General features: G+C 51.2%; 1 protein-coding gene and 1 long non-coding RNA gene across 4 annotated transcripts in view; both read left to right on the top strand.

Moving 5' to 3' along the window:
• The first annotated feature begins 7,365 nt into the window (after positions 1-7,365).
• On the top strand, positions 7,366-18,604 carry LOC121057238. Of its 3 annotated transcripts, none has more exons than XR_005813722.1 (5): positions 7,366-8,186; positions 8,503-8,582; positions 9,340-9,467; positions 10,300-10,518; positions 15,024-18,604. It is a non-coding gene; the product is annotated as an uncharacterized LOC121057238 (long non-coding RNA). The 3 variants fall into 3 exon arrangements; XR_005813720.1 differs by lacking the exon at positions 15,024-18,604 and having other exon boundaries at positions 7,366-7,938; positions 8,025-8,186; positions 10,300-11,043; XR_005813721.1 differs by lacking the exon at positions 15,024-18,604 and having other exon boundaries at positions 10,300-11,043.
• Positions 18,605-22,393: 3,789 nt separating this feature from the next.
• The window catches only part of OLFM1 (olfactomedin 1), a 31,666-nt gene continuing 30,029 nt past the window's right edge, over positions 22,394-24,030 (top strand). The window contains exon 1 of the mRNA XM_040531054.1: positions 22,394-22,959. Within this exon, the coding sequence (XP_040386988.1) occupies positions 22,894-22,959 (66 nt within the window). The 5' untranslated portion in view covers positions 22,394-22,893. The remainder of the gene's footprint in view (positions 22,960-24,030) is intronic.

Below are 24,030 nucleotides of genomic sequence, written 5' to 3' on the forward strand. Positions count from 1 at the left end.
GAGGCTCAGCAGTGAGAATCCCACCCTGGAGATGTACTTGGCCTAAATAGAGGAGGCTCAGCCTTTCATTTGCTTCCTTAGGTGCACATGTTTACACCTCTGGATTTCTACCAGGGGGTAAAGGGAGAGCCACATCACCCCAAGAGCTTCGCCAGTGCCTGCGGTGCACATCTCCTCCTGGTCCTCAGCATTTCTCCTCCAACCTCGCTGCCAGCAGGTGTGTTGATTTTGGGAGAGAAAAGGAGAAAAAAAGTGTCACGTGTACGTTGGGAGACCAAAGCTCATACATTTGGGGGAGAGGTGGTAACTTCCTTCAGGGAAAAATGTTCCCTGAGAGCTATAAATGGATCTTTTCTCTGGTTTACTCCATGGCAATTACTTCCACGTGGCCAGCAGAAGTAGGATGATCAGTAAATATTTTAGGCTTTCAGTGAGCTCGGTTTATAGCTTGTGTTATCATCAAGAGGAGAACTGCAGACCCAGCACAGAAAGGTTTCCTCGCTGGCCTTTGTAATGCAAAACTGATTCCTTTGCAATAAAATGCAGGAGCCCGGAGTCTCTGCACCTGAAGTCTCTGCAGAATTTGTTTTAGTAGCTGATGGGGGGGTCAGGTCCCACTGGAAATGTGGTAGGTAGGAAGACACGGACATATTTGGCAATGAAAACTCTTTTCTGGTCAGAAGTAGCTGCAGGCTGCAGCACCAGAGTGGAACAATGCCCTGGTGCTAATTTAACCAGGAGTGCTGCTGATTCCTCCCAGGTCAGTGCAAGAACACCCACATTTAGCAACCGTGAGCTGTTTTACTATCAATGAACACACTTTGCCCACTGGAAACTTGTGAGCTCTTGGCTAGGGTGGGGTGGGAGGGGAGCAGCAAGGGAACGACCCCACAGGGCAGCCCGAGCCAGGGCCGTGAGCCCTTAATCACTAGGGATGGCAGTGTGGAGGGATGAGCAGAGCAGACGAGCCTGTGCATGCTGTGGGCTTGTAAAACACCCTCACAAAAGTGGTAAAATGTGGGCAGGTGCCCACCCTCGTTTGACTCATCTCATCCTCGCAGCATGGTGTTAGCATGCGGCTGCCCAAGACACGAGGGAGGTTGGAGAAATGCGTGTGAGGACAGACAAGGAGAAAAAAGAAAACTGGAGGAACTTTCTCCCAGCATCAGCACTTTGGGAGTTGTGGGTGAGACATGCAAATGAGATTGATTCATCGTTCTGAGGGGAGTTGGATGCATTTAATTTATTCTTAAGCATCTCTGTAGCACTTACATAAAGCTGTGTGGATGTGTGCAATACATCCCTTCACCCCAAGACAGGCAGGTCAGTAAGCAGGTCGCAGGGTGTTTACTGCAAGCCCACAGCATGCACAGCTTTGTACTCCAGGACTGGGGTGCATCTGCTGCTCTGCAGCCACAATCATCCTGTGGATGAGCACTTTGCTTTGCAGTCCTTTGATTTGGCTTGCCTGGCTTGTGCTGCATGGACTGGGACCTGGATCAGACCCAGCCTTCCCAACACCTGGAAACTGGCTGCTGCTGATGTGCAGAGCCCCAAGAGGAGACCGAGGAGCAGGTCGGAGATGCTGGGTGGGGGGGGGAAGGGGTTAAACCACCTTCCTCTGTGCAAAGCCTCTGCAGCTTTTCTCCTCATAGACAAGCCTGAGTCAGGTGTGATGAATAACTTTAACCACTCTTAATTAAGTACTAAGTCATTACCAAGGAGGCTGTGGAAGTCTGGTGGAAGAGAGGAGTTTTGGGATCTTCCTCCACCTTTAGTTTTGTGCAAGCGTTTTGGTCCTTCCCCTCTGAGGCTAGGGTTGTTACCAAAGTATTTTTATTTTTTACTTGGCATTTAGAGAAGGTTGTCGTTTCTCTGGGGTCTCTGTATCCAGACTTCGACTTCTTTGTATATGCAATCTCATTTTCTAGGGGTCAAGGTGAGGCAGATGTGGTGGATGTGGCTCTCATAGGGAAGATGGGCCGGTGCTTGCTGGCGGTGCTGAGCGCCGTGGGGGAAGCAGGGGGCGGCAGCAGCTGCTCTCCTCCTCTGACTGCGCAGGGGGTGAGAAACCAAAGCACGACTCCTGCTTCTGGCTGTGAAGCCCTTGGTTTCCGTAGCTTTTAATTCTGTGTACGTTTTTACCAAACCGGTGTAATTCCAGCTAGAAAAAGCTGGTGCTGTTTCAGGTGTCCCTGTGAGGGCTCGCCACCCGCTCGTGTTCTGCACAATCCTGAAGATTTGTTGACAAGATAACTATTTTTTTTTTTTTGCTGTGGGGAGGAACAGTTTTCCCTTGTGCAAAATCACAGTCTTGACTCACTCTGCAATGCTTCCTCCTGTTTCTTCCATCTGCTTGTGCTCGGGCGGGCAGAGCTGGCAGCGCTGCCTGCCTTTTGCTTCCCCCCTTGGCCGGCGCTCGCCCCCGTGCCGCAGCGAGTGCCGAGCGTCCTCCTGTGCCCACCTGCAAGGTCAAGCAAAGGTACCTGACATCCTGGGGGAGCTTTCTCACCTTCATACACACGCAGAACCCTGCATGGCTTCAGCCGGTGGATTGGGGGTGTTTGTTTAGGGTTTTATTGCTCGGGTAACTGTGCTGCCAGCCCGGGTTCCCCCTTGGCTCCAGCCTCTGGGGCAGGCACGGGGCTCAGCCGCCCTCTCCCCCCAAGCAGCTGGGTTGTTGAAATGGGCTGAGCCCCTGAGGGGGTTTGGGGGTTGGGTGCTGGCCCCAGGGGGATCTGCTGGGGGTCAAAAAGCAGCCAGGGGAGGCTTGTACCTGGGTCTGGCCCTGTGCACCTCCAGCAGCTGCTCCCTGCTAAGAAGCAGCTGGGGGTGAAACTCAAGATTGTGGCAGTGGTGGAGCAGTGCCCTGGCAGCAAGGCAATTCCTGGGCTCCACCAGTCACCCAAAACACCAAGTACCACCATGCTACTGCTCAGAAATCCTCTGAACCGGGCCCAGGCAAAGCAATCATGGAGAAATTAGATTTAACAAATCCTTCCTGGGTGTCTTCCTCCTTTGTTCCTCTCTTTGTTTCTGAGCCATTAGCTGATTCATGGGTCACGCTTCTCCACCTTTGCTCTGACACCTCCGAGGCTAACATGAGAGCTTTTTTACAAGTGAAATATGTGAGACCCAAGTAACTACTTTTCCCCGAAGCTGTGGGCTTAACAAAATCTCTGAATACCGTATAACTCATGATTAACAGAGCAACGATGATCAAAGCAGCTGTGGGCAAATTATTTAACCTCAAAGAAAGGCAGGTTCAGGCTGGGCGTTAAAATTCCGGCTGAAAGAGGTGCACGTGCTGGCAGGGATTGCAGGGGAGGGAAGGATGGGCAGGGCTGGGGTGGCAGCTGAGCTCCCAGCCCCTTTGCCTCCTTTATATTAAACCCTAACAACTCTCTATCCCTCTGTGTATACAAGGTGAGCAGTGAGGGTGTGTTTAATGAGAAACAATTAAAACGGAGTGCTTTCTCTGCAGAAGAATCCAGCCGGGTTACCTGGGTGAAACTCCAGCTTGGTTGGACCTGGCCATGGTGAGCAGAGGCAGGGGCAGCGCCACCAGCGGGGCAAAATCCTGCCCCAGTTGAGCCCCAGGTCTCTGCCTTGGTGGCCACACTGCCCTTTTCAGGCACTCAGCCCCAGATCCTGTTGGTTTTTGCTGTAAAAACCCAACCAAAAGCAGACGAGGGACCAGTCCCCAAGGCCTGAGCTTGATTTAATACTAATCGCTGCAAACATCCAAACTGTGGCTGGGGCTGGCTTTAATTAAAATGACAAAATAGGGGAGCCGTGGGGATGAATTACTGAAGGAAAATGTTATATTTCCCTACAGCTAGTTTAATTAAAAAAAAAAAAGGCATCAGGCGTGACGGGCCACCTTTGCTTTGTCAAAAGTGGCACAGGCAGGGCTGGCACGGATAAAGGGATAAAGTTGGCAGTGGCATCCTGGGGGGGGGGGGGGGGGGGGGGGGCGCATATCACCCAAACCAGTTCCTGTGTTATTAAACCCTCATTGCCAGCTCGAGTCCCCTCCAGTGCATCTACTTGGCCAGCCTTGCAGCAGTTTTTTTTCCCTTGCTGCTCCTTTATTTGAGCCTGGGGGTGTGTTGGTTTAAGCAAACGACATCTGAAGATGCTGCGTTTGGCCCTGCTGTCCTTTCCATTTGCATGTGCATAATTTTGATGAGCTGAAGGCTAGCGGCAAGGCTTTAATTTTGGATGGGAGTTGGAGGGGGGGTCCCCCTGACTCTGGCTGTGCTGGTGGTTGAGGCAAGGTGGAGGTTGTCAGCCCTGCTCCTGCACAGACCCCTGTAATGTCCCAGCAGGAAGCGTTAGATGTCCCGTACCCTCTGCCTCGCCCGGCAGCCCCCAGCTGCCCTCCCTGTGCGAGCAGGTGCATTTTCCAGACCCAAAGTAGCCAGGGGCTGGTGGAGCCTTTGTTCTCCCTACTCACTGGTAGAGCCCCACCGCCTCTTTCCATGGCTGCTTTTTGTTTCCTTTTCAGAGCAGCAAGTGTCTGTGGATAAACAATTCTTGACCTGCAGTTTGACACGCATTCAGCTGAACTCCAGCGCGTGATCTCTCTAGCTCCAGAGACTCCTGCTCTCCTTCTCCTATTAAAAATAGCACTCTCATAGCAAGTATTTGCTTCTCGCCCACCTATTGAGCTCCCAGGGTCACCCGGGCCCTCATTAAACAAGACCCCAAAGCGCAGCCCATCTCCTGCTCTCCCCGGCTTTGGCAACCAGAGCACGCCTCCACCACCGCCGCTGCTCGCCTCAGGTCTCTCCCTAAGCCCTAAGGCATTTTGATGTTTATTGATCGCTGATTTTCATCCACAGTGGTGGCCGAGGAGCTTTGTCTGGTGCTTGGATTAAAGAAAATTTCGGCGTGAATCTATCAGCACGTCGGATGGCATGGGCCTCCTCGTGGCTGTTGTACCCCACCAAAAGATTAAATCATCCCCTGTGTCAGTGCATGTGTGTCGGTGCAGATAACCGTGCCTGCAGATAGCTGTGCAACCATGGTTACAGTCTTTTGGGGGCGAGGATGGTTGGGGCAGGCTGCAGGGTTGGCTCTGTGCTTCAGAACACAAAGGGGAACCTGCCAGGAATGGCCCTATCCTGCTGGGTCCTCGGATGCTGGTGCTGAGGGCACGGAGCAGCTGCAGGGCCCGTTTTGCACGGAGGGCGAAGCCAACACCACGTGGAGCTGTGAGGTCTGGGCTACCGGTTGATTCACCACAGAGACAGTGGTGCTGAGCCAGGTCGATAAGGAAGCCCGGCTTCCAAATGGAATTAAATAATTATTCTCACTTTCTTTGACTTCGGGAAGATCCTATTAAAGAAAAGAGCCTGGATTACCGGCTGGCTGACATTTTCCTCTGAGCCTGTCTCCAGATTGGATTTAGCTCTTTTATCTCCTAATCCTCAGAGCTTTTTAATGTAAGAAGTAATGGCATCCAAAGGCAAATTTAATTTTGACAAGTAATCTGACTTCCTTTCCTTTTCTGGAGTCGGGTTTTAATCCTGTTTGCTGTCTGAAGCTGCATTATGTGGATGTATTTAAAATCCTCACTACTCTAAAATCTTCCATAGAGGGAGAAATATAAAGTGAAACTTTGCCAGCCTGGAAGCAAGGACTAGTTTTTTATCAAACGCTTCAAAACATCTCCTGCTTACAGCTGCTGGAGTTTTTAAGCCCTGCATTACGCTGAAGTTTGCTCTGCGCTTCTGGGAAGAGCTCATCAGCAAATACAGGTTTTTTGGTAAAAATGAATCCAGTGCCTGGCCCTGCTCTCACTGAAATGTGGGGCTGAGCTGCCCAAGGATGGCGTAGCAGAGGAGCAGGTTGTCAGCAGCTTGGTTGGGGAAAGTTCCCTTCCTGTTGCTCCATTGCAGGTGTTGGAATCACTCAAATTGTGAAGATTTTGGGTCTTGTCCAGCCATGCTGTTTGTGTCTGGCAGGTTGGGTCCAGACCAGGTGAGCAGGGGAGCCCTCAGGGTAATGTCCCTCTGCCACCAACGTGCTCCAGGGCTGAGGATGCTCCCTGCCAGGTGTCTGGAGCAGCATTTGACATGCAAAAAACCCTAAAACTAAATCACAGACAAGGGGTGCGATAATGGAGCTCCAAAGCTACTCATCTCAGCGGAGAAAATAGAAAGTCAGGTTGTTATTACATTTCTCCAGCTCTGGGTCCCACACAGCCACATCTAGATGAAGATCAATGCCTGATGTTGGCTATTTCCGACACAGCGACATCTCACCCTGTGCCACTGCCCTGCTCTGAGTGTACGGTTCCCCTGAAAATATCAATTGCAAATCGGGTCTTCTCCCGAGAAAATCGGTAGTTATTGACTGGGGACTGTTTTCACTAAAGGCCATAAAACGCAGAACGTCCCTGTCACTCTGCAGCCCCTCAGCTGATGGTTCATTATTCCGGCACGTAAATACCCGACTCCTGCAGGTGCAAAATGTGCAGCTTGAGGCATTGATGGAATCTCGCTATTAAATAAAAAAATGAGTGTCTGTCTCGTTCTAGCCCGGTTAAAAAACACCTCAGCAGAAGAAGGGATTATGTACACATACATCAATTTGCAAATGTCAGCTTTGATATAAGGAGGAAAACGTGCAGCAGGGCTGCGCGCCAGTGGAGGTGGAAATGGATTGGGTTTGCGCGGGGGGCTGCCAAGTGAAACAAGTGGGGGCTCTGCTCTGGGTGCAGGCGTGATGGAGGCAATCAGGGGAGCACAACCCACGGCTCTTGTGCTGATGGGTTCTGTCGGGCTTCAAACCGCGGCTGCTGCTCTCTGCAGAAATTTGGCGTGCGAGCAGTGTTAAGTAATCAAGGAGCAAAATGGTGAAACCACTTTTCTTTTGCAGTTCCTGTGTTTTCCTTCCCCCTCCTTTCCAAGGCACTGATTTACCTCGCTTGGGAGCTGTTGGGGGAAAGGGAGGCTGGATTTGAGGAATCCCACTGCTCCAGAGATGCTGTAGCAGGCTGGCTTGGTCAGGAGCTGGGGCAAAACACGTGGGCAGGGTTTTTATTTTCAGCCACTTTTCCCTGCCTGGCTCTGAGCTGTCTGGAATAAGCAGCGCTTTTCCAATATGTTTTATGACTATGAGCAAGCACACCTTGGCCATGCTTCTACCCATATCCCCGCCTTGTCATCAACACACACCCCATAACCCTGGCACAGCCAAAAACTGGAGGGTCGTCGTCTTTGTAGCTGGCTGGAAGGGGGTGCTGAGGGACCCCCTGCTTTGAAGCCCTCCCTGCTGCACTACAACCACCTGCAATCTGAGGGCCAGCTGACACCTCAACCTCCTGCCAGAGAGATTGGGTCCATCGTTGCTTTATTGCTTGGCCTCCTTGGGGCCCTGCAGGATGGGGATTTGCAGATGCCATCCCCATGGGATGGGGATGTACGGGCAATCCCAGACAAACCCCAGGCAGCCCAGGTGGCAGCTCAGCTCCTGGAGCAGGGCAGATGGGATCTGCTCGTGTGGCTGACATCCCCTAGCAGCACACCGTTCTGAACCTTCGTGTCAATAATTATGATGTGCTCAGGAAATGTCTTTACAGGAAATAAAGATCAGCTCAGCCTAAGCACCACATAAGCCTCATTTCTTTCACGTGGCAGATTATGTGGGCAGGAAATATTCTCACTCTTTACCCTGTGGATGACTGATTCCAGACCTGACCAAGTGCAAGCAAGCACGTCTCCTCCATCTAAATGATCCAGTGAATGATCCAAATGATCTGACACCGAGAAAAAGGAGAGAAGGGAAAACTCTGTCCCGGTGTTGCTGGATGCACCTAACATTTTTCTTCCTGTTTTCAGCAGGGTGTTTCAGATCAGACTGGGGAAGGCTGCAGATCAGTGCACAGGTGACGTCTCTCTAGCAGGTGTTTCATTTCCAGTAAGCCAGGTTTGTGCCTTGGGATGATTCACCGTGACACCCGAGTCCCTTTTATAAGGGGTGGCCACAACTTTCCGACCCCATTTTTTCCAAAGCTTTTCAGGCATATTTGAGTTCAGCCACTCCAGTTCCGTCACCAAACAGTCTCCCTGCGTGATGTGTTCATTTACCAGTTACCTTGGTGCCTTCGTTAGGCTGCGTCCACAGCCTGGAGGGAAGTGAGGAGGTCAGGTTCTGCAGGAGGGATGCAGCTGATGGTGTGTACCAGCTTTTTTCCAGTAATCTGCATAATACTGAAATACTTAAAGCTAATTATAGAAATAACCCATATTTATATATATTATTACGATTATTGCTTTTTTTTTTGTAATAGATTGCATTGTTATGAACTTTTTTTTTTTTTTCACACCTGATTTGTCACATCAAAACTCAAAGCTCCCAAAACACCTTTGGCAACGGTAATCCAATCCAACCTGTATGCAGGAATATTATGATGGATTTGTGAAGGTGACATAGGAGAGTGGTAACTAAAATAACAATTCTGCCTTATACCATCCTGGTTTGTATTCTCAGGAAAGGGAGCGGAGAGGATTTAAGCTATATTAAGATTTCAGCACATCTGCAGCAAGAGAAGAAGCGCTTCCACCAGAAATGTGAGTGTCAATCTTGCGGAGGGAAAACAGAGGAAATAAAACCTCCTTGATAAAATGGATAGGAAATATAAACTTTTTACAAGTGTCATGAGCAGCCTCTTAGGCAAAAACGGAGTACCAGCCCCACACTCCCTCCCCATCCAGCAGCTGTTTACCGTGGCGTACGGGTGCGTTTGTGGAAGTTTCCTGGTCGAGGTTTGCACTGTGGGTCTGACTGCAATACCTTGTGCCACCTGGCTGGCAAATAGCATCCTATTCTTCCAAATATCCTTCCAAAATACCTATCCAGTGGCAAACCCATCCCACCCATCTGCATTGCAGGACCCTGGTGAGGCTCTGAGGCTGGAGAGGATGTTGGCTTTAGGGACAGCCGGAGACGGAAGGAAGGCAGCCAGAAAAAAAATACAATTGCAGCCAAGCAATATGTCTGTTTTCCCACTTCCCCCGTCTTTTGCTTTAATATTAAAGTAATAACAGTGTATTATGCAGAAGTGACAAATGCCTGTCGGGACTGGGCTTTTTCCACGTGCAGACTGAAGGGTGATGGGCAAACCAGAAAAATCCCAGTGCGTCTGGGAGCCAGCGACAGGCGTCCGAGTCCGACCTCTGCATCCCAGTCTTGCAGGGAGAGCCTCAAAAAGACAAGCAGCCTGCCTCCCTCTGCCTTGTTATTAATAACCAAAATTTGCATTCATATTAGCCTTCTGTAAAACCCTTCTAAGGACATGCTGAAGTTGGGCTTTACAAATTTCTGCAGGATCCCTTGGGAGCAGCAAAAGCCTCTGAAGAAGCAATATTTGGATGGGAAACTTATGTCCTCCAAGCTGGCAAGTTGTAACACCGACACAGCTCATTCCTGTAGCTGCAAAGCTCTGCCTGCAAAAGGTACAGAGCCCCTCCTGCCTTCCCCTCCTCCCCACCTCGTTATTTAACAACTGGCCGTGATTTACGCAGCTCATTAATGCGGTGGTAACACTGACACGCGTGTTCCCAAACAAACCAGAAGGTTTATACTTGACCTGGGCCCTCTGCTCGCTGCAGATGCCCCAGAGGATTTGAAGAACAGCGATTTGAAGTGATTGCATCGGGTAAGGACGTTACACAATGCAAATACAAGCGGACGCCTGCATTTAATTTTTAAAAACTGCTGCTATTGGAGAGCCTTTGAGCCAGGGACAACACCAGCCCAGCTCCCTTTGCAGGCTTGGCTCTGCCTCACCCCTGTGGACAGAAAAGCGAAGCAGGACCAGTTTCAAACCAGAAAGTTTTTTTTCAGGTGGCCTGGACGTGTTTGCTCCAAACTGTCCCCTTCCCCTTCACCTACTTGGGGTGTTGCCATCCCAGCTGGGGGGCAGCAGAGATGTGGGGTGTCCCTGTGTTGCTCAGCCCCCAGGCAGCACAGACAAGTCCTTGGCACACCCCAAGCCAGGTTTCCAGCAGCAAGCACATCAGGCTCAGGGGCAAATGGCAAAGGTGATTATTTGTTGCCCTCGGGTGGGGTTTTTATTGCTCTGTTTTGAGTATTGCGGAGTAAGGGGAATAAAAGGAGAGGGTTTAAGCTGATGATTACACAATAAATGGCAGCATCCCTGCTAATGTGCCAAGTGCCTACAAAGAGCTGCTAGCCAAACACCCATAAATGTTTGCTCTGCTGATGTATATAATCTCCTGCCTTCTGTAAATGGCTTAACTCCATCAGCTCCTTGCTTGTTCCCAGGCAGGCGCTGAAATCCCAGGAGCTGGAGCATGGAGGGCACAAGCCCAGGAGGGATCCTTGGGGACAGGGCAAGTCCCTGAAGTCCCCTCCTGCCACCGAGACCACCAGGCTCAGAGGCGGCCTGTGGTGAAAGGAAGCCTGTGAAAACAACCCCAGCAGGAGGCAAGCTTGTTGAACACCCCAGGGAACAAGGCAGTGAGACTGCTCCTGAATTCTCAGGTGACAAAAATTCCCCGGGGTACCCTCTGGATGTCTGTGAGAAAACCTTTCCCTCTGCAAAGAGGCTTCCAAATGCAACAGGATGGGGACAGATCCTCCCGGGACCACAAATAGGTCTGATTCCAGGGATTCAGATTCCATCCTTGCCTTTGCCACCCCAGATGAGAGCTGGACCCCAGCAGGTGTTAACCCCCCAGAAGCCAGCACCCCTTTCTGCACGTCTGATGGCCGCCCCCACTAACGGATCCTTCCTGCACCTGCCAAGGCCTTCTGTGCTCCACGCAGCTCTGCCCATCTGAACGCCTTCCAAGTATTTACCTACAAAAGGAATTATTGCAGTTACTCTTTCTGGCTCCCCGGGCTACAGGAACCATCTCTGGCCGGGTTGGCAGGCGGCAGCTCTTCCTGGGGAAGCAGGCGAAGCAGCCCCAATGTGCCAACCTCTGTGCCAGCAACACCCCCGGGATCTCTGGCACTGTCCGAGGTGGAGAGGAAGATAAATTTTAAGGATATTTCATTGGGATGGCAAAAAAACAATAATAACAGGGGTTAGGTAGAGAAAGACCCAAGTAAAAGCCCCCAGGCTTGCTCCTTTGCTCCCTGTATGAAGGGACTGGTTGGAGCCTGGGATGGTGAAAGGCTTCTTTGACCCAATGTCTGTGCAAGGAGCTGAGACAGAAAGATGTCCCGGCTTCCCCTTGCAACTCTCCAAGCTGTCAGCAGTCCTGGAAGGACACTAACAGGAGGAGAAAAGCAGATCCTGGTGGGTCCCCACGGGGAACAAGCCTGGGGAGCGCAGGGATCATCTGCAGCAGCTTTTGGCTCAGGCCGGAAGGAAGCACTGAAGGCTTTGTGAAGGTTCTGAGCAAAGTGAGGACATGGAAGCTCTTCTCAAACTGCCCCTGAGGACCTATTAATCGCAATATTGGATCTTTTGTCTTTTCTAGCAGGTTCCTAGCAATAAGCATGCAGCCAGCTTGGCTGTGGTTTTGTTTGTTTTCCAGCTAATGGAGCAGCAGGATCAATTCCAGCTAACAAATCTGGGAATATCAGAAAAATGATGTGCAATTCCCTTGGAGAACTTGTGGCATACACCTTGTAGATGGTTATTAGCAGCAGTAGGATTAATGCAGTGATATAGCAGAGGGCTAGGAACGCCTCACAGAAGTGGACACAAATCATAGAAAGCCTGTCATCGGCAAAGCAAGCGAAGCATGTTTGCCCTGTTGAGTATTACCAGCCACTGACTAGATGGGAAAATTGTGCTTGGAAACAAGGCAGCACACACAAAAACCCAGCCGCAAACGCTCCCTGCAGTAACTCTTCCCACAGGACTCTAAGTGGCATCTGAATGGTGCTCATCTGGCATCGCGCTGCAAATGAGTTCAAAATGCGACGTCCAAACCGAGCAACCAGCACTTGTTACCAACCCCATTAAGCTCTAAGTGGCACTTTAGCTTTGCTCCTTGCTCATCCACGCTGGGCTTGGGTTATTTAACACATGGGCTCTGTTGCACATAGTCCAGCTGGAGCACAAACCGCCAGAAACCCGAGCATCCTTCCTGCTGCCTCTGCCCGTTTTCCTTCACCTCCACCACGACAGACTTGCCAGAATTACGGATGTCAAATATCTGGTGATTCTCTGTCGGTGACATCTTTTTGGCCCCATGTACACGAGCCAACAGACAGTGCTGGTTTGGGGCTGCCCAGCACACCCCACGCTGGGCTCTGGACCCTGTGGGTTTGCAGCATGGGGCTGTGGGGCAGGACCCCTGGGTGCAGGAACCCAGGCAGCCCACCGCAGCCTCCTGCTGGGTACCTGCAGCCCCCCCTGCCTGTCCCTGGGGCAGCACAGCCCCCTCTGCCTGCAGCTTGCTGTGCCAGAGGTGGGCTGCTTCTCCCGGGGGAGGGAGAGCACAAAATCAGGAAAAGGAGAGGGAGGGAGCAGGCCGCGAACAAGCAAAAAATTGATATAAAATTCATAGAGTTTTTGTTTTCCAGTACCATGTCTGGGATTTCAGCAGCTTTCTGTGTTCCCTGTGAGCAGGTCACTGCCTGCCGTGCACAAACTCTTCCCTTTTATCTTCTTGCCTCTCCCTTATTTTTAAATATGCAAATACATCAGAGGAGCATTTCAAACTCCTGACTACATGCAGATCTGAAGGGCTTTTGAGCTCTTGAAGGCCTGGCTCCAAAAAACGCAGGGATGCTGTGCGCTCCCTTAGCTGCACCCCCCCTCCAAACCCTGTGTCCCTGCAGCTCATGCCCCCCCGTTGGCTCCATCTTGGGCAGGGGTTTGGAGGAGGAAGGCACTGGGCTGAGCGTGCAGAGGGAATGCAAGGCTTTAGCTTGAAAACACGGAGCGTGAGTCATAATTCTCGAGAAACGGAACAAAAAAAGAAAAAAAAAGATGTGCCAGCTGGGAGGCATGGTGGTTTTGAAAATCCCTGATTGGCTCTGATTGAAGTATTTAGCTGCAGCGGGTCTGCTAGAAAAACCTGAATGAAGGCAAAGAGGTCCTCATTCAGCTGAACACACCCGGCTCTGTGTAACTGGGGATTTAGTGCTATAGAGGGACAAATCCAAGAAAGAAAAGGCCAAACTCCGAAATTGCAAGCGATTCCTCTGGGAGCAGCTAGTGTTGCATTTTCTCTCTGCACCCAATACCGTAATCTGTTGATTTACCCTAATGCTAATATTCATTGATTTACCCCAGTGCTAATTATCCTCTTTTGGGAAAGCTTGGGCTGGCACCAGGCATCCCTGCACCAGCCTTGCTGGGCTTTGTGTGCCCCATCTCTTCTCCCGACGGCAGGCACCTCGTCGGGCTTCAAATAGAGTCATTCTTCATTGCACTCTGCTTGTTTACCACTGGGAACTTGAAAAATGCTAAGTACCCAGAAGGAGCTTTCAGTTCTGACCTGATCCCCAGGCTGACCCGTGGTGTACAGTTTAATAAGGCTGGTTTATGTGTGCCTTACCCTAAATCTAAAGGTCGGGGTTCTGGGGGCAATAAATATTCAGTCTGCACAGATTGGGTCTTTTAAACCTCCTTTTAAATATTTATGACACTGCTTCCATGGCTGCAGGAGAATGTTGTAATAGTATTAAGAGAAAAAAAAATCCTTCTGTATCTAAAAGCTCAGCGTGAGCCATTTTCATATATTATGCATCACTAAGTGCTGTTTATGGCCACACTTGCTGGAGTCTGTGCTGTAACAAGACAGAGTTCACACATGCAGGGCCATGCAGCAGCCCAGGCAGCACCTCTGCTGTAGCAGGTACAGCAAACGGGTGCTATTTCAACATGCTAAATGTGATATTTTGCTGAAAAGTGCCAGAGAATTGCAAAACACTACTTACTTTAGCTCCATAAAAAACATTGCATTTTCACGCTGCAGTTCGCTTTGATCACAGCTGTGCCCTGCTGCCTCTTAAAAGATCTCAGCAAATCCAAGTGTTAAATCTGAGGAAAAAAACTGCAAAAAGGAGTGGATGTGTTGGATGCAATTAACAGACCAGTCAGAGCTGTTGCCATATACCACCCGTCTTGGTGTCTGGGACTGCCCTGATGCAATGTGATCACCACCAGAATGGGAATCCGGTCTCTGCAGCTCAAACCTGGGGCCCGTGGGTCCAGCAGAGAGGTCAGCAAAGTGGAAAGCACTTGGAGACTTAATCAGCTTCTAATGAAGATTGAGATGGGCTTTTGCCTCTGCACAGAGCTGCACAGTTCAGCCTGACTGATACCTCCTTCTGGACGCTATTGGAGAGTGGCCTTTTTACCCTTAGCTCTCTAATTTTCAGAAGTCCTTACGGTTCAGGGGAAAGCGCTGTGTCAGCTCCATTTCCCAGGACTCGTGAACCTGTATTGTGACCTTCATCTCCCACGTGAAGTCATTTTGTGCAGAGTTAGGGGGAGCTCACCAGGTTTTCCCATCCTTTGCGATTGGCCTGCGAGCTCAAAAGAAGCAGGAGAATGATGGGCAAGTGGATGGATGATGGGCACGCACGAGCATGCATACAGAGCAGGATCTCATAAGCTTCATTTCCTTAGGAAATCAGGTTTAAAATTAAGGCTAATCAGAGTTGAAAAACACTGCAGTTACCCTAAACCAAATGATACTATAATGTACTCAGTATATTACATTCTCAATAGCAAAGCAGCATCTGCTACATAAAATGAAATGTGTGTGTCACCATATGTAGGCAGCATAATGTGGACTGAAATTAAATAAAAACATTTCAGGGTATATGGTCCAATATGCAATCTGGGCCCTGGGAAATGCTGAGATTTACTCTAAAGTTCTTAGCAGTTGGCTAAAACGCTGAACCCAAAACAGTGCAAACTTGTTTTTTTAGCAACATAAGCTGTTGTCTGCACTTCCCTCCCAATGAGCCAATATCACTTCTGGAAATTCAGGAGTGCATTGTTTTTCTTTTAATATTTTTTTTCTGTTTGATTCATTTGAGTTTCTTTCATGAGGCTTCTTGCTGCTTTGCAGGAGCTGTGAATTACCTGAGCGAGCAGAGCCCTGAGCAGCAGCATCACAGCCAGCATCCGACCAGGGGCTGCACCCAGGGACACCACGGAGCTGCAGGAGGGCACGCACCTGACAGCCCCATGAAGTCCTCATCCTCTTATCTATGTGTCACAAATAAATGGAAAGAGGCAAACTGCAAAATGACTTCACTCCCACCTTTTAGAGGAGCCTCTCAGATAGCAAGTGGCTCCTCAAGAAAGCACGCACAATTTAGTGCTATTTCAGAAGTGATCTGGCTGCTAAGCTGCACGAGGCTATCTTCCCAGTATGAATCGAGCTCGCCGAGCCTCTGATGCCAGCTGTTATCCTCCTTGACCCTGCCTGTTGATACAAAACCATGGCAGAAAGTGCTGATTCTCTCCAGGTGTCAGAAACCCTGAGAATACCAGAGGTTTGGCCCGGCTGGGATAGCAGGTTTGTTGTCACCAAGTGTTGGTCTTTGTGCGGGTTCGAGGCTGCAGAAAAGCTCACGAGCCCTTTAAAGTCTGCTAATGTGGATTTTGTTTTCTTTTGGAGAGAATGTGTCAGGTACAAAAGAAGAAAACACAAAGCCCTTTACGGTACCGGGAAGGAAGGTGATGCCCGGCAGTTGTGGCCAGCTGGCTCAGAAAATTGTGCCCTTCAGAGCCTGCTTTGCCTGCCGTGGGGTTTTATCTTTCTTGCTCAAGTCCTTGAATTATTTCGATAATGAAGAGGCCAGGAGAGGCATTGCTCTACTCTTTAAAAGCAGTGAAACAAAATTTCCAACTGTGAGCTTTGGACCGAATTGTCTGATGAGGAAAAAATACAACTGTAAAGGCAAACAAAGGAAAAGGCAGTGCTTCTAATGGAACTAGCTGTGCAACCACCTGGAAATTTTGGCTACACCTGTAAAAACTCCAGGAAGCCGCCAGGCCACAAAGGCAAAATATCTGCATGTGGTTTGCACCAGAAAAAGGGAACTCAGGACCAATTATAGGATTGTAACCAGCCTGGTCCTGCCTGGGGCACTGCAGCCGGCAGCAGACTTTGCATCAGGACCATCCGAGACCTGGTGCAGCAAGGGGACAGGAGTCGGCCCCTCGCCGAGATGGGAGGTGTAGGGCTGAGGAAGATCATGCTCATTAGTTTAATTATGAAGCCCCCCCAGGCCAAGGCAGATCCCATACAGACACACGAGACCCTCCTTGCTGCTATGGTGGCAGCTGAAAGAGCCCGGTACAACCAAGCACCGAGCTCTTTTCCACTTCCCTTCCTACTCTTTGTCTCCTGCACCTCCCCGGTTCTTCAGCTGCTGGATTGTTTCTTGTCTCTGATGTAAAAGGCTGGTTCTTACCATTCCTGATGCACACTGCTGCTTTCTGACCTGCTCTTGCCTGGTCTCCCTGAAGCATTAGCGGATGGATTGAAGTCTGGCAGTGTCTGCTCCTCTACCCGCTTCTGAGCACGAAGGTGAAGAGCTACAGAGAATGAGAGTTGTTTCCTGAAATAAAAAAAAATAATAAAAATAATAATAATAATAAAAAGCAAGCCATCTTTTCAGATACGTATGTGTAACTTGCATTTCTTTCCTATCTCCTCTGTCCTTTGGGTGCATTTTGAATCCCCGGTGCTGAGACAACAGGTGAAAAGACATGGGATGTGGCCTTGCCTGACCTCGGATCAGCAGCCCAAGAGATCAGGTCCTAAGAGAAGGAGGTAAACCTGTGCTATTTGCCTGAAGTAGGCCCTAGGTTGCTTACAGGGTATGGGCAGACACCGAGGCAGCTTTTCCAGTGTCGGTGTGGACACACACTTTGCAGCCATGCTGTGAGCAGGCCGCGGCTGTGGGGCACGCAGGAATGAATGCTTTTGCTGAAGCCTCGCATCTCCAGCTGCAGCGGGGGGAGGCAGGAGCCCTGTTCTTGCTCGTGGTCCTTCCGACTGAGCCTGCGTGGGACCTGGGGGTGTTATCACAGCTAACCCCTGCCTTTGCCAGGCCGCCTTCATGACCGGCACGCTCTGTGCATCCTCAGCGGGTTCTCCTCGGCTGGTGAAGGTGAGGAGGGGACCTCCCAGGAGGGGCTGGGCTCTGGCAGGAGGACCCAGGCTGGAAACCAGCCCCCGGGAGCAGAGATCCAGCCCAGCCCGATCTGCAAGGAGGTGTGTGCCTGGCCCCAGAGCTGTCTTCGTCCGAGAGCAGGGAATGGGCATGGCTGTTGCCCACTGCGGTCCCTCAGCTCTGCACCTGGGGTCCAAATGCAAAACCTCCCAACGAGAACCAGGAGGCACTAAGGGGCCACTTTTTGAACATTTGGTCAGCCAAGGAGCAAAGCAAAGAGGGACCTCGAACCTAGGGGCGTTTTGACCCAGATGAATTCCCCTCCCATGCATTGACTGAACGCACAGCATCAGTTTGGTGCCTCTGTTGTCAGTGCGCAAGGGCAGGGGCAAGCAAGATGTTTCTGGACATCAATAGCACATGGGCACATGTAGGATCTTTTTTCAGGATGGGGAAAAAAAGAATAAACAGCCTGTAAATACTTGTAACCCTGGGGCAATGGAAAGTATATCCTGGCAATGTATGTGGGTTTTACTGTTCCATGACAATTTGCTTTGCTATTCATGAAAAAATATGTTGGTGCTGTTACCTTAGCAACTGCCGCATCACGTTATGGTGATGCTCTGCCCGAGGTACATGGAGCCCTGCCTTAAAGGAGCACATCCGTCTTTCCTGGTGCCTCTTCCCGCAAAAAGGGAGCCCGGCCGAGCCAGCACCCTTGCCAGGGAAGCCACAGAAGTTGGTGATGAAGCAGGAGGAAATGCGTTAATTTAGGTTTACTGCTTGGACCACAGCACTGGGTCGTGGCCCAGAGCCACTTTGGACTACATGCTGTATAAACTTGCGGCAAAAGGGGGTTGTTTTCCCCAAATGCTTCCACTTTGTAAAAGAAGGAACAGGGCAGCAGGTGACCACAGGCAGGCTGGATGCGTGGTGTGGAACAGCTTTGTCCGGTGTCTCCACCCGTACTGTCCTTATTAACATCTTCTACCAGAGTGGGCCAGTTTTCCAAGAAACAACAGTTTTGCTTTCTTTTTTATTGATGTCAGTAAAAAACACCGCCAGATGAATTCTCCCCCAGTATCTGTAGCTGGGATCCCAAGGCAATTCCTAAGGGAAGATGAGGAGAAATCCATCACGCAGGCAGTCACGGTGGCATCCCAGCTGCCAGAAGAAAACATCCCGTGTTCATCATTGAGTTTGTCTGCATGAAATGGGCTATTCAGGAGGCTCACACACGTATGATTTCCTCTGAGGATAGATTGCCTGCTCCTCAAGTATCAGATGCTACAGAGCCCTCGCTGCCTGCTGACTGAGTGCTCCCCGAGGGGTCCTTGCAGCAAGTCCTCCCGTCACACACGCTGAAGCCCCATGACAGTGATGCTCATGCCAGGCATCTCTCCTCTATCCCCTGGCAGCTTTCTGACAAAGGGATCGATACTTTGGGTCTCTTTTGAAAGTCAGTTTTCTCACTGGCAGCCCATGTAGACCACCAACAAATGCCGGCCAAGCCAGGAGCCTCAGGAAGGGACAAGATAAATCCGGACTCCCCGAGGGTGCAAGTGGTGAGCAGGGGAGGAGATGGGAGTGTTTTACAAATGTACGTACCTAAGTGTGTCCGTGGAGCAGTCTCCTTGGGTTTTGTGTTGATTGGAGCTGTTGTCAAGTGTGGTTCAATTGCATGGCTCAGTGGGGGTATTTATCACCAGGTAGCACAGCCTCTCCTGCCTGTTTTTTTTTTTTTGCAGTAAGAAAGGGCAGCTGGCCCTCCCGGTGCCTGTCCAAATCCTGCCCTCTCCCTTGGAGCCACTACTACACCTGTCCCATGAGCGTGGCGGCCTGCTCCCCTCCCTGGGGGGGATTTTGGCTGTGCAAATTATATGTGGCTGCTCCCAGGGTCGCTCATTGCTCTCCATCCCTCCTTGGTGTCACACGCACGGGGGGGCAGGAGAAAAATGCAAGGGGTGAAGGGCTGCTGGGGCCATCACAGCCAGCCTGGGGCTGCTGAGAGTCTCCAGTGCTTCATCCAAACCATCCCAAGTGGAAGATCTCTCCTGTTCCACTGAGTTCACTTTCTTTTGTCCTCTGACTGTATCAGTGCTGCTATAGCTCTCCCTCCCTCCCCCCGCCCCCCCCCCCCCCCCCCAGTTTTGTGAGTCCTCTAAAGCCCCCAAGGCTGGTGGCCCTGGGGCAGCCCCCCTCAGTGCGGGGCTTCCCTTGGCATCCACACAGAAAAATGTGCAGGTGTGGGGCAGGCACCCACAGCCTGGAAAATATTCATTTCCCTGTGGCTTTCTGCAGGAGAGGCCCATGCAGGGAGCAGCAAGAAGCTGGCTTGTCCTTACAGTGCATTTCTACAGCCACGCCTGCACTAGACGTTTCCCCTGGCACTCCTGACACCAAAATTTCAAGGGAAAAGGCACAAAAAAAGATGGGGAGGTGCCTGCAGTGAATATATACAAGGGACGTGACAAATGAGTGTGAAATTAGGTCTTTTGAAGAAAATGTCTGAAATGTGCCTTTCTGTAGGTAACAAAGCATTGCAGAAGCTATTTTCACCCCACCTGGAATAGCCTTCATCCCAGCAGGGGAGGAAGAGCCGGATCCTAGCGAGCGAGAGGCACTTGGCTGCACGAGAGGTTTTTAAGAGAGCCGTAACAGCAGGCGAGAGGAGATGGCAGAACCAGGAAAGCTCACAGCAAGGGACACCGTCGCTCTTTCAGGAGAAAATAGAAAGTTCTGTGCTTTAGATCCAGAGCCTAGCAAAGGGCAGAGAGAAGTAGGCCATGCGAATGAAGAGCCCTCTGCAGCGAAAGCCGTGGACGTGGCTCCGCTAAGCCTGCGAAGGGACCAAAGCAGCCCAAATCCAGCTGCCAGGGGCAGGCAGGAGCTCAGCAGGACACCGGGGGAGTTTCAGCATCCTCAAGTCAATACTGGAAGAGGAAAATGTGTGATTGTCCCCTCCACATGTTGCTACCAGCTCAACTCGGGACCATCGCTGCCCCCTGCCCGCACCGTGCAAGCACCCAGGGCAGGGGGGCAGCAGGCTCCAGGGAGCAGAGCGCTGACCAAAACTGTGACTTATTGATTCAGAAGGGAAACCGCCAGCATCGTAATCTGCTCTCCTGCATTGCACAGCAGAGTTTCATTGACTGCACTGTAATTCTGGAGGGGCCGGGACGCCTCTTTCGGAAGGGCTCCTGGCTCTGAGTTAACTGTGCCAAGCAGCGGAGGCACCGTGCCTCCAGCCGGGTGGTTTCACACTCTGATTACCCTCCCCCGAGGGAAAAACAGGGCCTAATTCTAACCAGAATTTTTCCGACTTCCACTCCACACTGTGGACTCCAGCTTCACCTTTTTTTTTGTCAGATAAAAGAGCCTTCATGTACAGAAAGCTCCCCCCAGGCCGCCTCCTCACAGCACTCCCTTTAGCTGGTGGGAGAGCTGGAGCTGCTTTAGTCTGGCGCCACGGGCAGGTTCTCCAGACCCCGAAACGTTCACAGCTCTGAACCTTTTCCAACTTTCTGGAGGTATTTTTCAAAGTCTGGTTAAGGCACCGCGGGAATCAAAGGATCTGGGTTGTGTTCCCAGGCTCCTTGGCTGTGTCACACCGGGCCCGTTTTTCCTTTCATTTCTCCTGGTTTCTGTGATTTACGTCCTGGGAGGGGAGCTCCGAGGGACAGGGCTGGAGGGTGGCTCTGCAGGGCCTCACCTTTGGGAGCCCGGAGCTCAAGTTCTAAAACAAGGTTCTTGACATTAATTATGAAAGAGTGTAAAAGAGGAATAAATGAAAACAAATTACACAGCTGATGCTTTTGTCATTTACCCAGGTGCAAGCCGTGACTATTACCCTGAAGGTCAATGAAGCTGGGTGTGTATAAAAGCAAAGGAGGGGGGAAAGGAAAAGGGATTCCACTTTGGGAATACGTTGTGGTTTTCTTGGGGAAAATACCATCTCATAGCATTTTTGGTACCACTTGTTAGTAACTCTCCAGCCTTCTCCTGCCTTGTGCTGGAGCCAATCTGGGCAGGCATCCTACTGTGGTCCCGGTTGGGGACAGATGATGCCTGAGGTAAGGTGCCAGGGGAGGGTGTGTTCAGATCCTGTTGGGCAACTGATGCTTTTGGCCTCTGTGCACTCCTCCTGCTAAAGTCAAGGGGAGTTTAATGCTTTTTAAAGGTCCTCCGTTTTTATGGGCTATAAAACATTGACCTTAAAGGGAGGTGCTGGGGGAAGTATATTAAAGAGAGATCTATGTTGGATAGCCAGACACGCCAGCTTTCCTGCGGCTGCTCTCTGGAGTGCCTTTTTCTGAGCTCTTTCTAAACTAATCTGTTGATTTTTCTTGATGCATGGTGCTGGTGAAAACCCCTGCGGGGAGGTCTGGCCACGCAGCAGCCATGCCCACAGCCCAGCTTTCCCTTGGCCATTTGCTGATGGTAACACATTGAAGCTTTTCTCCTTTTTTTTTTTTTTTTTCCTTGGCTGTTTATCGCTGCTGAACCTCAGCCCAGGGTCAGGGTGCTGCAAATTCCTCAATTTCTGCTTACTGCCACCCCTTATGATCTCAGGGCATGGGGGATGCCCTGTGTCAGCTCATCCCCATGGGAAGCCCAACGCCCCCTCCTGCAGTGACCTGTGCCATGGGACTGCAGAAAAAGAAACCCTTTGCAATGAGCAGTCAAGGAAGGAAAAATCTTCTTGTGGGGCTTCTGTTAGTTGGGGGTCGGTAGCAAGTGATTTCTACTAACACACCTGATGACCATTAAGAGAAGTTCTGCCTTGCATTTCTCACCTCTGAGACAGGGAGGTGATGCTCGGCACCTGCAGTGCCAGATACTAAGAGGCTTAATAGCATTTGAGGTCCTGGGAAAACCGTGGGTTGGAAAGCATTCAGAGGGCACGTGAGAGAGAAATGAGGGGTGCATAGCCCCTAGGGACCTTAGGGAGGGGAACAACCCCTAGGGGAGGGGAAGGGTGCTGCCAGCAGGGCCCTGGCAGGGCGGTGGGCGCAGAGGATGCTGAGCGAGAGGGTGGCCACCCCGCTGCTGTTGTGAGCTTGGGTCTGAGCCTCCCAGCAGATGTTCGGAGCCCTCCGGGAGGGCTTGATTTGGGCACACATCTCTGCCTGGGGGTCTGGTAATTCGGGTGCAGGAGGCCCTCTGCCCCGGGGTGCAGGCGGGGAGGGGGTTAACGCCCCCACCCCATTCCCGAGCCTCCCGCTCCCCGGCTGCCGGTTCCCCCTCTCCCTTTGCCGTGTTTAGTTAAATTTCCCCCGCCTTAGTTGATGTCACATCCTGTTCCACAGCCATCCCCTGTCAGTAGCCAGCCTTACCAATTCCTTTCCCCCTTTTTTTTTTTTTTTAATCCCTGTCGTCTCCCCATCACCCCCCCCCTTTTCACGGCAAACTTTTGGCAATAGCAGGGATAATCGCTTCGTGCTCCGGTGAATTTCTCCTCGCAAATGTCTTTCGAGCAGGGGAGCCATTAGAAAAAAAAATTGCCAGAGAGCAGAGGAGAGAACCTGGGATCCCAATAAATATGCAAAGTGAAGGCTCTGCTAAGCAGATTTCTTGCATTGCTTCCTGGGGGTGCTGAGAGCCGCCCGGAGAATCACCGATTTATTTTATTTTATTTTTTTTTAATTGCACCTTGTTGTCTTTATTTTTTTTTAATTTATTTTTAATTAAAACAATCCTAACAATAAGGGAGCAAGGAGGCAGCGAGGCGCTTGGTGATCGGCACAGGGAGGCTCGCCGGGAGGAGCGGAGGCGATCTGTATGCAAGGTGCCTAGAGCGGGGTGCGAGACATGCAACCGGCAAGCAAGCTCCTGACCCTCTTCTTTCTCATCCTGATGGGCACAGAACTCACTCAAGTAGGTTTCGCTCTTGCTTTTTCTCCCCCCCCCACCTTTTTCTCCCCAACGCCATTTTCTGCTAAACCTCGAGAGCGCAAAGAAAATAAAATTTAATCCCCCTCGAGTAGGAAATTGCACCCCCAGGCCCCCCCCTTTGCTGCAGCCCGTGCTGTGGGTGCACCTGCAGCAGGGCCGCGGGGGGCACAGGGTGGGGGTGCGGGCAGAGGGGGGCTGGGGAGGGGAGGAGAGGGGCTGCCTGGGGTGGGGAAGGGGCAGGGGGCTCTCCTGCAGCCCCCCTGGGGGACACGGGGCCTGTCGGTGCCCCCCCACAGCCCCACTCGTGTTTGTGGGTTGGGGGGGCTCCGTGGCCCCTCGCTGCCTACGGCTTGGTGAAGTTTGGGGCTGCGTGTCCCATGTCCCCGCATGTCCCCCCGTGTCCCTACAGGGATGCGCTGGGAGTGCCTGGTGGTGATCCCTGCCCGTGCAGCTGCTGGCATGGGGGCAGCTTTACTGGGTTTTAGGGGACATTTAAGCATCCCTTAACGTTTCCATCAGTGACAGGCTTGTGGGAGAGAGAAGCATCTTATTTATTGCCCCCCAGCCCTCCACCCTTCTTCTCACTGGATTTTAATGCTTGCCTTTACTTTCCTGGCCCCTGCACTGAGTAAGTAGTGGGGCTGGGGGGGGGGGGGGGGGGGGGGCGGGAAAGGGAGCAGGAGGGGAGGCACACGGCCACGTCCCTGGTAAGTGGAAATAAAAACTCCATTTGACTTCTTTAACATCACTGGGGAGAGGGAGGCAGCGAGGTTGTGTTTTGTGATTTTTTTTTTTTTTTCCTACGGACAGTGGGAAATGAAGTAAAGTAATCGCAAGAGGATGCTCTAGATTGTGGGGTTAATTGTGGTGCTGCCTAGAAGCAAAAAAAAAAAAAAAGAGAAAAAGATGCTATAAATAGGAGGGGAATGGAGGCTTCTTAGTGTAGGAGCAATTAGCAGCTGGGCTCTCATCCTGGATGCTTTATGTAGATTATTTCTTCCTTTCTGCTGCTGACAATGCTCTCTCCTGTCACTGCCCTGGTGCTGAAGTTTC

This window comes from Cygnus olor, chromosome 19 (assembly GCF_009769625.2).
Source record: "Cygnus olor isolate bCygOlo1 chromosome 19, bCygOlo1.pri.v2, whole genome shotgun sequence".
Lineage (NCBI taxonomy): Eukaryota > Metazoa > Chordata > Aves > Anseriformes > Anatidae > Cygnus > Cygnus olor.